General features: G+C 46.3%; 1 protein-coding gene across 1 annotated transcript in view; it reads right to left on the bottom strand.

Annotated features, from left to right (window-relative positions):
* LOC102394422 (chloride intracellular channel protein 6) overlaps window positions 1–13,774 on the bottom strand; it is a 93,221-nt gene that overhangs the window by 11,213 nt on the left and 68,234 nt on the right. Inside the window, exon 2 of the mRNA XM_045165372.1 lies at window positions 368–477. Within this exon, the coding sequence (XP_045021307.1) occupies window positions 368–477 (110 nt within the window). The remainder of the gene's footprint in view (window positions 1–367; window positions 478–13,774) is intronic.

Genomic DNA, 13,774 nt, shown 5'->3' with positions numbered 1-13,774 from the left:
TGTATGTGTGTGTCTGTGTCTGCATTTGGGTCTATGTATGCGCCTGTGTCTGTATGTCTGCGTGTATATGTGTCTCCATCTATGTGTGTGTGTGTCCGTGTGTGCACACACCTGTGTCTGTGTGCCTCTGTGCGTGTCTGTCTCTGTGTGTCTCTGAGTGTGTGTATGTGTGTGTCTGTGTGTTTGTGTCTGTATTTGGATCTGTGTATGCACTGTGTCTGTATGTCTGTGTGTATGCATGTCTCCATCTCTTTGTGTATGTCTGTGGCTGTGTGTCTGTATGTGTCTGTCTGGGTGTCTCTCTGTGTGCCTGTGTGTATAGGGAATTAGGGATAGTTATTTCATTACTGCAGAAACCTGGTCTTACCTTTTCAAGTCCACTGTTATCACATTAAATATAACGCCCTTTAGCCAGAGAATCATAAAGAGACGCTGAGAAAACGGGCAATTTCCAATACTCTCACCATCACAGCCAGCCTGCAAATGGAAGAGGAGATCTTTATCAGAGCCAGCCTCACAATTACAAATCCCAGACTCCACTCTGCACGCACACAAAATCATGGTGAATGTATGTTACCAGTGACGATGCTGTAAGTAGCCTTCTGAGGTCCCTTCCCCCAGCCTCCAAGTGGGAGGTGTGGGCGGGGAGGACACACGCACTCGCTGAGCTTTCTGCCTTCCTTCCATCTCCTCACCACTTCCTGCCATTCGGGGCCTCTGAATAGCAGTTCTCAGAGGGAAAGAGCAGCCAGAGGGAACCCCCTTAAAGGTAAAAGAGAAAGTCATATTCTTCCCCTCCCTCCATCTCTTGATCCTCGTTAGAAGAGACACACCTCTCTTGCCAGGATGATTATTTGTAAAAAAGACCAGCAGGCTCTCCCACCGGGACATGATCCCCAGCATTCTCTACTGTTTCCATCTCTGGAATGAGGGCTGGTTCCTATGAGTCCTAGGACCCTGGAACACTATAAAATGTTTAGGTCCCCTCCTCCATGGGGGAGCACTTGTACTTAGACAGCGGACTGTTCACAGTTGATATGGAAGGTAGGAAGACAGGTGGAAACAATGTCTCCCTGATGACCCGAGCAGGTTACATCCACACACGTGTCCCCAGACAGAGGCACAGAAGAACACTGAGCAGACATCCTCCCTACCAGGGCTTCCAGGAGAAAAGAAAGGCAGATGTTAGAGAAGAGAGGGGAGCCGTAGACTTCATCCTCCTGGGGCAGTTCCCAAACTCTTCTTTCTCTTCCCATCTTTCTCCACCCAACAAGGTTATACTGCTAACGAAATGCTGCCGGAAAGACCAGGGGAGTCAGCCGGGCTCCGATGACAGAAATGGCCATATTTAGCCCAGGAAGTCCATTTATGGCATCTGCAGTTCAAAAGGAATTGAGAGGATGCCTCAAGAAAATTGGACATCTTAAGAAATTCTTCAGAAGTGGTTCTCTGGCATGAAGTTCTTAAGTCACCTGGAGAGGCTGTTCATAACAAGCTGTTCCTACAAATGAAGAGTTGATAAGAGACCCCAAGCTCAGTTTTAGAAAAGACTAGATCAGCCTCTTCACAAAGACGAAGCCCAGATGTCCAACAAGCATGTGAAAACGTTCTTAACATCATTAGCCAGCAGGGCAATGCAAGTTACAACCACAAATAGATTTGACCACACACCTACCAGAATGGCTAAAATGAAAAGCTCAGACAATATCGAGTATGGACAGTAACATGGAGCAGCGGACTCCCCAACCACTGCTGGTGAGAGTGCAAATTGGTGTAACTACTCTGGAAAACTGTTTGGCAGTTATTTACCCAAACTAAATATGCATTTATGCTATGACATAGCAATTCCACTCCCAACAGAAATGAGTGTTAGGGGCACAAAAAGCACTTAAATGAATATTCTTATCAGCTTTAGTGTCATAGCCAAAATCTGGAAACAACTCAGACACCACCAAGAGTAGAACGAATAAATAAATGGTAGTATACTCATATACGGGCTTCCCAGATGTCACTAGTGATGAAGAACCTGCCTGCCAACACAAGAGACTTAAGAGACGAGGCTTCGATCCCTGGGTTGGGAAGATCCCCTGGAGAAGGGCACGGCAACCCACTCCAGTCTTCTTGCCTGGAGAATCTCATGGACAGAAGAGCCTGGTGGGCTACAGTCCAAGGGGTCACAAAGGGTCAGACATGACTGAAGCAACTTAGCATGCATACTCATACACTACCCCACACTACACCATATACACTACACCATACACTCACACGCTACACCATACACTCATACCACAGTAGGAGAAAAATAGCTATTACTACAAACCACAGTGTGGATGGATCTCACACATGTAATGTAGAGGGAAAGAAGCCAGAATCAAAAGAGTCCTTTAGGAGAGTCCAATGTAGGTGAAGTTCAAACACAGGAGAACTGTGTGACGGAAATCAGAAGAAGAGTTGCCTTTGGAAGCTGGATATTGTCTGGAAAGGGTGGAAGGAGCCCTTAGGGTGGTGGAAATATTCTATAGCCTGAGTTGGGTGGTGGCTACATGGTGGGTATATTCACTTTGACAAAGTCTTAATTAAGGTTTGTTTCCTTTACTGCATGTTTTACTCCAATTAAAAAAGAAGAAGAAGCAAAAGTATTAATTTAAAAAATAGAGTCAGATTCAGTGAGTCTTGTATGAGGTCCAGAGATCTGAATTTTTAACGAGTTTCCCAAGGTACTATCACGCTGGCAGTCCAGGGCTTCAGCCCCACCTTGGACAAGTTATAAGGCTGACCCAGTGTTACGGTCAGTGCATAAGACAGAATGGTTTGAACCACACCCCAGTGGACGATCTGTTGATAACAAGGTTCTTGCAAGAACTTCCAGCTGATAAATCCAGCTGCATTAAGTGTCAAGATAATGGGTGAATTTAATATACATGAGGAGGCACCAATAGACTCAGATAAGTGACTTCAAAGTCCCCTAAGCTCAGAGCACTGGCTTCATCCCCTCCAACTCCTCCAGTTCTCCCTTCCCCCCTTTAGCATTTATGAGCAGGTCCACCTGGTATTTCCAATAGTCATGCACTGATGTGAGAGTTGGACCCTAAAGAAGGCTGAGCACTGAATAATTGATGCTTTCAAACTGTAGTGCTAGAGAAGATGCTTGAGAGTCCCTTGGACAGCAAGGAGATCCAATCAGTCCATCCTAAAGGAAATCAACCCTGAATCGTCACTGGAAGTACTGATACTGAAGCGGAAGCTGCAATACTTTGGCCACCTGATGGGAAGAACTGACTCATTGGAAAAGGGCCTGATGCTGGGAAAGATTGAAGGTGGGAGGAGAAGGGGACGACAGAGGATGAGATGGTTGGATGGCATCACCGACTCACTGGACATGAGTTTGAGTAGACTTTGGGAGATGGTGAAGGACAGGGAGGCCTGGCAAGCTGCAATCCTTGGAGTGGCAAAGAGTCAGACATGACTAGGATCTGTGACAGATTAAGGATCTGACAGGACCCCTGTAGATGGCCCTCTGGCTGCCTGAGGCCACACCCCACCTGGGGGACCCATAGCCTCGTGGCCATTTTGAAGGCTGCCATGAAATTAAAAGACACTTACTCCTTGGAAGGAAAGTTATGACCAACCTAGATAGCATATTCAAAAGCAGAGACATTACTTTGCCAACAAAGGTCCATCTAGTCAAGGCTATGGTTTTTCCAGTGGTCATGTATGGATGTGAGAGTTGGACTGTGAAGAAAGCTGAGTGCCAAAGAATTGATGCTTTTGAATTGTGGTGTTGGAGAAGACTCTTGTGAGTCCCTTGGACTGCAAGGAGATCCAACCAGTCCATTCTAAAGGAGATCAGTCCTGGGTGTTCTTTGGAAGGAATGATGCTAAAACTGAAACTCCAGTACTTTGGCCACCTCATGAAAAGAGTTGACTCATTGGAGAAGACTCTGATGCTGGGAGGGATTGGGGGCAGGAGGAGAAGGGGACGACAGAGGATGAGATGGCTGGATGGCATCACCGACTCAATGGATGTGAGTTTGAGTGAACTCCGGGAGTTGGTGATGGATAGGGAGGCCTGGCGTGCTGTGATTCATGGGGTGGCAAAGAGTCGGACACGACTGAGTGACTGAACTGAACTGAGTCTCCTCTTGGCTGTGTCCTGGAGCAAGCATCAGCACAGAGCTCAGTTACATAAAACTCTGAGTGACTTGCTGGAGATCCCTCCTAAATCATGGTGCTGTCTTAACCACTGCAGGTTTGGGCAGAGTCATGCCAGAAAAGGGGGCGAAGGAGGAGATGAAAGTTCAGGGACACAAAAGCACGTATTTTGGCCAGCCCTGACTTGTTCCACAGCTTCTAAACCTCTTATTTTTATAGTGGTTACACTAAGCTCAGTCAAGCCTGAGATAAGTTCTGCAGAGTCAGGCCATTGTGTTTCTCCTTCTCTCTTGTGTCTCTAACCTGGGGAATCCTCTTATAACTCTATGCTGAATGGGGCAAGAGTGGTTGCACTTTGACCAAGAGCCCCGTGCCTAGAGTGCGCCACTTTCTACCTTGGCATCTGGAGAACAGCTACCCTTCACGGGTCTCTCTGCCTCGCTGCTCTGTCTCTTTCATGGTCTCAAACTCAAGCCAGTGTTTTCCCTTGAAACTGTTCTCAGCTTTTCTTGAACCCTGGCAGCTCCTTAAGGAGAAACAAAAAGGAAGGGAGGAGCAACTCATCTTTTAAAACCGAAAAATGGCCTGTGTCATCCAGCCAGGTAAAAACTTCACCTTCTTAAAAGGGTCCTTCCCAGAACTGGAACTGGGACTTTACAGGACCTGGAAGGTGGAATGATGGTCCACAAGGTGCCACGCCCACAGTCCAGAAGGTAGTGATGAAGCCCTCTTTGTACATTTCCCACCTATGTGATCGTCAAACAGAATTGTTCCGACCCAGGCACTGGTCTGAAGGCTGTTAGGCATTTTAGAAGAAGAATCAACCAGCTGCCTCGACTGCCCATAAAAGAGGATTTACATATCCAGTGTTGCTTCATCTTAAATTGCTCAAAAAAAAAAATTTTTTTTTTTCTGTCTCGGTCTGTTGTAAATGACGGGGGTTACGGGAACATGGTGGGAGTGACTGGGACGCCTTGCTGCCTGATTTTATTACTTTAATGTGCTTCAATGCCAGGATGTGCCAGCAAAAATAAAGGCAAAGATACACCATCTCCACCGCCCATTATTGGGCAACACCGAGGGAGTATCGCCTGGTCACGGTCATTACCAGATGAGATGATGGGATAAACACACAGGCTTTAGGGGTGAATAACTGACACCGTTGCCATAATTAGGACCTTTTATCGTATGCAGTTTTATTTTCCGATGCTGATAATTCTCTCAGGCTAATTACATTCTGGGCTAAGTTTTCTCAGCAGAGTTCTCAGCCTACGGGGAAACTTTTGTATGTATAAATTTCTGATAAAATCAAATTAGGCAGTTTGAGAGATCAGAGAGTCTTTTCATTTCCAGTGAAGACCCAAGCACTTGAATAAGCCAGATTCATAGGTCCGCCTTTCGAAATGCAACGTTTCTAAGTGCCTACTAGGATGGTCCTTCTCAAAAGAAAAGCATTGGTGACTCTGACATGTTCTGAGAAATTTTGTCTGCCCCGGAGCCCGTCTGCAGCATTGGAGGATGTTGGTAATTCTGCTGAGTCCTGGCCTGGGCCTACTTCCCACCTCACAGCCTGAGGTGTAAAGGTCCAAATGTCACTACAAAGGTCAGCAAGTCTTCAGACCGGAACCTACTCCCACCTACTCTTTGCACACTTAACTCCATTTAGAAAATTTGCGGAGGAGCATTTTGTTAAATTTCCTTTCAGTGCTTTTTGCTTCCGGCCAAGGACCTTTCCAAGGCTGGGCTGGAGGAACACGTAAGGAGCACCACCCACCCCCACCTGCCACTAAAGTCACTCCTACTCCCTATGGCCTTTGAGGGACTGCACCCCCAGCCCCACCTGACAAACAGATGATGACCCTCCTACCAGAACAGGTCATGCACCCACCACTTCAATCCCTACCTTTAGGGGTCTCTGCCCTCTTTCTAGAAAATTCCGTGAGAGCCTAAAGGGTAAACACATTCTGCAAAGGAAGCATTTTTCCTTACTCCATGTAAAGGTCATGAAAAAACAATTGAGGGGGGGGACAATGGATGAGAATCCACCTGCAAATGCTGGGGACATGGGTTTGATCCCTGGTCCAGGAAGATCCCACATGCTTCAGAGCAACTAAGCTCGTGTGCTACAACTACTGAGCCCAGGTGCTGCAACTACTGAAGCCCATGCGCCTAGGACTGTGTTCCACAACAAAGAGTAGCCCCACTCACTGCACCTAGAGAAAACCTGCACACAGCAATGAAGACCTAGTGCAGCCAAAATAAATTAATCATTAAAAAAAAACACAAAACAGTTCTAGGGTGGAGGGAAGATAAAGGAAGAGGCAATAAACTGGAGGTACTCTGTCGCCTATCTGACAACTGGCTTTCAACCAAGGAGATAAGAGTGAAAGTGTTAGTTGCTCGATCATGTCCGACTCTCTGTGACCCCAAGGACAGTAGAGCCCACCTGGTTCCTCTGTCCATGGAGTTTTCCAGGCAAGAATAGAATTTTCATCTTGTGTGCAGGAAAGTCCCTGTAGAAACACGGGAGGGATCCAGAGGGCAAACAGTTAATGTGGTAAACTCCATCCCTGGGATCCAGAGAAAATCAGTGAGTAATGATGGACAGTGTTTCCATCATTCTGGGGAGGACTTGCTGCCGTTTAGTTGCTCAGTCATGTCCCACTCTTTGCAACCCTGGCAGAATAAAAAGAGTTGCTAATCTGAGGAGGCAAGAGTCAGAAGACAGTTTGATGTGGGAGGCCATGGGCAGCCTCTAAGAACTGTGCTCCCCGAGAAGAACCATGTGGTCAAAGGGCTGGTCCAGACTCTCCTCTGTTGGCAGCTGGCCCCGCAGAAGGCTGGAGACAACACAGACAGAGAGGAACAGGCTGCAGCCTGCTGGATGGGAGCCGACTCTCCGCTCCAAGACCCGCCTGCACACTCCCATGAACTCCTCCAGGGTCCTCTAGGAAGCCCGATGGCCTCACATGCTTTGAGGCCCGGCGATCAAACCCGCCTTGCATGGCCAAGGGCAGAGATCCCACCTCGGAGCTGCGCAGGGAGCCCCATAGTGTCCACTCACACACCGTCTTATGACTGACACCACGGATGGCTGAGCACCCCTCTTGGAAGGTGGGAGCTATAAACTCAACCCCAGGAGGATGCGAGGGTGACTACCATAAGCTCGAGGTGCTGGTAAAGAGAAATGTGGGTGCAGTGTCTGCAGTGCACCCCTAGACCCCAGCCTGAACCCACCTGAACCTGAACCCACTTGAACCCACCATGTCCACCTGCTGGGAGATGCTCCTCCTAGGTCTTTTCTTGCTCCCAGGGAAGCAGGTGGGAGCACCAGGATCTCCCTAACCATCCACACTGCCAGTGTCTGGAGTCAGGGACCCATCTTCCTTCAGCCGAAGGTCCCACAGGGCATGGCGGAGTTCCATGCCCACGGTAAACACTCCATGCATGAAACACTAAGGGCCTGAATATCATGGCTCCAGGCAGAAATGGATGATGACCCTCTGAAACGGAAGACCTTGTGTACTCAAGAATCTTCATAGATTCCTAAGGGATGTATTTTCTTCTTAGGAATGGAGGAAAATTCTCCCATTTTTGAGCCTTTCTTTTATGTCAATTCTACAAAACTGCATGTAACTTTATATATCTAAAAGACACAGTTTTGTAAATATTTATATATTTGCATATATTACAAATATTCTGCTTGTTTGATTTTGAATTTTAGATATCAAGTATTCTGTTTTGGGGGGTTATGTTTTATTATACTTTGTTAAAAAAGGAAAAATTGTACATTTTTAGAATGTTTGTATGAGTAAATTTAATGTACTGGAAATAAAAATTAAAAAAAGAAAAAGAAGCTCACAGTGTCTCACGACTAAGAGCTCACCCAAGGAGAGCGGCAGGCATTCAACATGAGTGGAAGAGAAGAAAAGGTGAGGAGGGAGAGGTGGGGGAGAAAAAAGGAAAAGGAGGGGGAGGGGAGTGGGAGGGGATCAGAATAGGAAGCACTCAGGTCCTGGGCAGCAAAGTTTCCCAAAGCCTCTTGGACGTGAGGTTTGACTTAAAATGCAAAATTTAAATCAATCTGAAACTTCCTGGTTTTGAATAATCTGTACATTTGAAAAAATGTATATATGATTCTTCCTGTTTGCCAGACACCTTGAAGTTTCTGTTTTGAGCAACATGCCTCTCTCAGAGGCAACGTGGTCCAGGAGGATGGGTGTGGGGCCAGGGGTGCCAGTATGAACTTGGGCCCCATTCCTTACTAATCCAGTGGCCTTGGGCAAACCATTTGTTCTCTCCAAGCCTCATTTTCTCCATTTAAAAGCCAGGGATGAGAATCCCTATGCCTCGGAGGATCTCTGGGTGATACACACTGGAGTCTCCTGGGCACCCAATAAAGGCGGCTATTAATGTCATTAGCATCATCATTCCTCTTCTAAATCTGCACAGCCCAGAACAGACAATTAGGGAATTTAGGGTACTTTTTAACAAGGCTCAATTAGTGTGATTTTCATGCCAAACTGTATAGGCCTTAAAGTAGTACTGATTTTTTTTGTGTGCCCCCAAAACCTAACGCCTCCTATATCTATTCCAAGTGAAAATTAACAACTGAAATCATTTTCTTAATTGCAAAAGCAAACAGATCCTCAGCCAGGAGGCAAAACAGCAGAGCCCCAGCCTGGCATTCATGTCTGGGAGTTACCCAAGCCTCTTGGGGAAAAGTCCAGAGGAAAGGGCATCTGGAGAGCTGGGGGCACCTGACCAACAGCAGGGCTGATGAACCCAAGGCAACTGCTTCCATTTCAAGAAATGATGCTGCAGGCCTCTGTCATTTGTCCACCATCATCTAGGCTTCCCTGGTGGCTCAGAGGGTAAAGAATCAGCCTGCCATGCAGGAGACCTGGGTTCAAGTCCCTGGGTCCAGAAGATCCCCAGGAGAAGGAAATGGCAACCCACTCCAGTATTCTTGCTGGAGAATTCCATGGACAGAGGAACCATGGTGGGCTACAGTCCATGGGTCGCAAAGAGTTGGACACAACTAAGCAACTAACACTTTTAACTGAGGGAGGGTGAGTTTCATGTAACAAGGGAAGAAGGCAATCCTTGTCCCATCAGGACTTGGTGTTCAACACGCTGGAACTGCAGATCTAAGTGGAGAAAGGCTATTTTAACCAAGCAGAGGAGAAACAAGGAAGCCCATCTCTTCCTTGTCAAACTAGAATGTTTTGGAAGCAAAAAATAAGTAAGTAAGTCCCTTGGACTGCAAGGAGATCCAACCAGTCCATTCTAAAGGAGATCAGCCCTAGGATTTCTTTGGAAGGAATGATGCTAAAGCTGAAACTCCAGTACTTTGGCCACCTCATGCAAAGAGTTGACTCATTGGAAAAGACTCTGATGCTGGGAGGGATTGGGGGCAGGAGGAGAAGTGCACGACAGAGGATGAGATGGCTGGATGGCATCACTGACTTGATGGACATGAGTCTGAGTGAACTCTGGGAATTGGTGATGGACAGGGAGGCCTGGCATGCTGCGATTCATGGGATCGCAAAGAGTTGGACATGACTGAGCGACTGATCTGATCTGAAGTAAGTAAAGCCACTCAGTCGTGTCTGACTCTTTGCGACCCCATGGACTGTAGCCTACCAGGTTTCTCTGTCCATGGGATTTTCCAGGCAAGAATATTGGAATGGATTGCCATTTCTTCTCCAGGGGATCTTCCCAACCCAGGGATTGAACCCAGGTCTCCAACATTGTAGGCAGACACTTTACCATCTGAGCCACCAGGGGAAGCCCTTTGGAAGCAAATGTCCCCCCAAATCAGGAATTTTGAAGTTGATCTCTAAAAAGTAACACTTCTTAAAGCCCTATTCTGATTTTAAATACTTGCAAACTATTTATAGACATGGGCTTCAATCCTCTCAATGGAAACAGTGACAGATTTTATTTTCTTGGGCTCTAAAATCACTGTGGATGGTGACTGCAGCCATGAAATTAGAAGATGCTTGCTCCTTGGAAGAAAGCTATGACAAACCTAGACAGCATATTAAAAAGCAGAGTTGTCACTCTGCGGACAAAGGTCCATCTAGTCAAAGCTATGGTTTTTCCAGTAGTCATGTATGGATGTACGTGTTGGACCATAAAGAAGGCTGAGCACCAAAAAACTGATGCTTTCCAACTGTGGTGCTGGAGAAGACTCTTGAGAGTCCCTTGGACTGCAAGATCAAATCAGTCAATGCTAAAGGAAATCTATTCATTGGAAGGACTGATGGTGAAGCTGAAGCTGAAGCTCCAATACCTTGGCTACCTGATACAAGGGCTGACTCATTAGAAAAGACCCTGATGCTGGGAAAGATTGAGGGCAAAAGGAGAAGAGGATTACAGAGGATGAGATGCTTGAATGGCATCACTGACTCTATGGACATGAGTTTGAGCAAATTCCAAGAGATGGTGAAGGACAGGGAAGCCTGGCATGCTGCAGTCCATGGGGGTCACAAAGAGTCAGACAGGATTGAGTAACTGAACAACAACAGATCCTCTCAAACTCCTGTAAGATGTCCTATTTCTATACCCATTTCACAGATGAAGAAACTGAGGCAAAGGGGGACTAATAAACAACCTGCCTGAAGACCCACACACGATTAGGTGAATAAAGATCATTCACGTTCTTGTAAACTGGATCCAGTTAATGATCCCAACTCCTCTCTAAGCCCTCAAGATGGAAACCAGACCCCCCACCACCCTTTTCCTGAACATCACTCGGACCCCAACATTTTCCTTTGAAATCCTTTTTGCCCAGGTCTCCTAGCCTTCCACCCAGATTCCTGCAGCAGTCTCCAGCTGGGTCTCTCCTTCCTGGGATTTCTAGCCCCTCTGATCTTTCCTATATCCTGGACAAGACAAACCCAGATAAAATGCCACTGTCTGAGCACATTCTGCCGGAATGTTCCCCAAGTGCAGATTCCAATTATGTTGCTCTCAGTAGTGTGTGACATGGGCAGAGTACCTGACCTCCCAGGGCAGCTCTTTGCTCATTTACAACAGAAGGTTAATTGCGCCTGCCCCTCCATGTCGGGTGAGAATGAATGAGATGTTATACAGAATACACAGGGCGGTGCCGGGCATGAGGGAACACTCGATAATCTGTTACGTCTTCCCTCCTTTCCTCCTTCACCTTCCTCCTCTCTTCCCTCCTCCTCTCCGTGGTCTAACAGATGCTGGCCCACAGAGCCAATCACTCCCCATAAATGCTGTCCTTTAATATCCCACATCACATTCCTGTCCACCCCGCTATCACCTCACTTCCACTCAAGTCAGATTGGTAAGTTCTCCCAAGCTCTGGACCCTTTTCTGTGACTCTCTGGTCAGCATTTGCTTTTGCCTTTTCTGAAGCCTGCTGACCATAGAGTCCTTGGCTCTGTCTGGTGTTGCACCAAACTGTTTCTTGATTATTTCCTATTGGTTCCATTCTTTTCAGGGAAAATCATGCCAGACTCCGCAGAACCAATGATTAACGACAGTGCCTGGGACAGGTTCTTCCCACCTGCCACTGACAGCATCCACCGCACACGGCCAGGCTACGGAGCCATTCCAGGAAAACTCACGTTGAGGAGCCCGTGATCACTGTGCTCAGAAGTTCTAGGAAGCTCCTTATCACAAGGAGTTCCTTGAAATACAGGGGTACCAGTGTCACCCCCAGAAATGGTTATCAGCAAGTCCAGCCTCATTGCCCCCAGTTCTCTCCCCAGGCCATCTGTCCTGGGGCTCCTTTCTCCTCCCACCCAAAAGGACAAGAGCTGGGTAATCTGGTTTGTTTGGGACTGTAATGATTTTAAAGTTGGAAATCCCTCATCAGCCCCCTCACTAAGTCTCAGGCGTGCTAGGGAGGCTGGTCCCTGTATTGACCACTCAGATAACAGCTTTTTTTTTTTTTTTTGAGAGGATCAAAAAAAAAAAAATTATTAACAACTTCCGAGTAACCTAGAAGGAGGAAAAGTAAGAGATGGGGATGACATAAGATGAGATGGTTGGAGGGTATCACTAACTCGATGGATATGAGTTTGAGCAAGCTCTGGGAGTTGGTGATGGGAAGGGAAGCCTAGTGTGCTGCAGCCCATGGGGTCACAAAGAGTCAGATACAACTGAACTGAATAACCTAGAAGTGGGGCTTTGCTCCTCCCGAACCAGAAAAACATCAGCACAGGTGAACATAACCCATTGATCAGATTAGGTAGCGGATCCTTGAAAGCTGAGGAGCCAGGACTATAGGTTCCTGGAAGGGAGAACAGATGAACAGAGGTTGAAGTCCATGAGGGGTGGGGAAAGGAGCTGGGAATTTAAGACAACCCTGGCAAACTCCTCAGTAGCTCAGGGTCAGCTATTAAAGAAACGGCCTTCCTCCTCCCGGCTGTCAGACCACCTTAAGGAAAGAGAAGCAGTTAAACATCAATAGTGCAGTGCAGATAACAAATGTTCCCCAGAACTGCCCATCTCTGAATGTGATCAGTGCAGAAACACTAACTAGAAAAAGATATATGCACCCCCATGTTCATAACCAGGATATGGAGACAACCAAGTGTCCATTGGCAGATGAATGGATAAAGTAATGTGATATGTATCTATTGTGTTCAGTTGTGCCCAACTCTTTGCAACCCCATGACTCCAGATACATTCCCTTCTCCAGCTGCCTATATCTTCAGGTGTGTGTGTGTATATATATATATATATATATATATATATCTTTAGGTATGTATATCTAGAGAAGGGAATGGCAACCCACTCCAGTATTCTTGCCTGGAAAAGCCCATGGACAGAGGAGCGTGGTGGGCTACATACAATCCATGGGGTCACAAGAGTCAGACACGACTGAATGACTAAACAACCACTACTATATATATACACACAATTAAATACTATTAATCTATAAAAAAGATTGAAATCTTGCCATTAGAGACAAAGGAGAGACCTTGAGGGCATTTGCAGACACGAGAAGACAAACACCATAAGATCTCATTTCTACGTGGGCTCTAAAAAAGAAAAACTTCATAGATACAGAGAACAGATTGGTGGCTGCCAGAGATGGGGAGGGAGGGAGGTGAAATGGGTGAAGGAGGTAGAAAGGTACAAACTTCCATGTATTAAATAAGTCATGGGAATGTAATGAACAGCATGGCAATTATGGTTAATGATACTGTATCGAATATTTGAAAGTTGTTAAGAGAGTAGATCTTAAAAGTTCTCACCACAAGAAAGAAAAGAATGTTGTAACTGTGTGTAATGATTTATGTTAACTACACTTATTGGGGAGATCACTTCAAAACATACAGAAATATCATATCATGATGCTGTACACCTGAAGCTATATAATGTATGCCAATTATATCTTAATTTTTCAAAATTTAAGACATAAAACTAAAAAGTAATTAAATCAACAGATCATTGAAAAAACTGCCCTCCATCATGGACACCCTAGATACTGAGTTAAACCACAGCCCCTGGAAGAGTCGTTCGTTCAGCATTTCAGTCAAGATCTTCCAGACTCTCAGGTTTAGCCTCTGAAGTTCCAGGTAATTGAGGAAAAAAGCAAACTGAAATGAAATCAGAGCACACCCCCACGGGGATG

The sequence above is a fragment of the Bubalus bubalis genome, chromosome 1, assembly GCF_019923935.1.
Source record: "Bubalus bubalis isolate 160015118507 breed Murrah chromosome 1, NDDB_SH_1, whole genome shotgun sequence".
NCBI classification, from domain to species: Eukaryota; Metazoa; Chordata; class Mammalia; order Artiodactyla; family Bovidae; genus Bubalus; species Bubalus bubalis.
The sequence above is the reverse complement of the archived record's forward strand: the minus strand, read 5'-3'. Positions and strand labels throughout refer to the sequence as shown.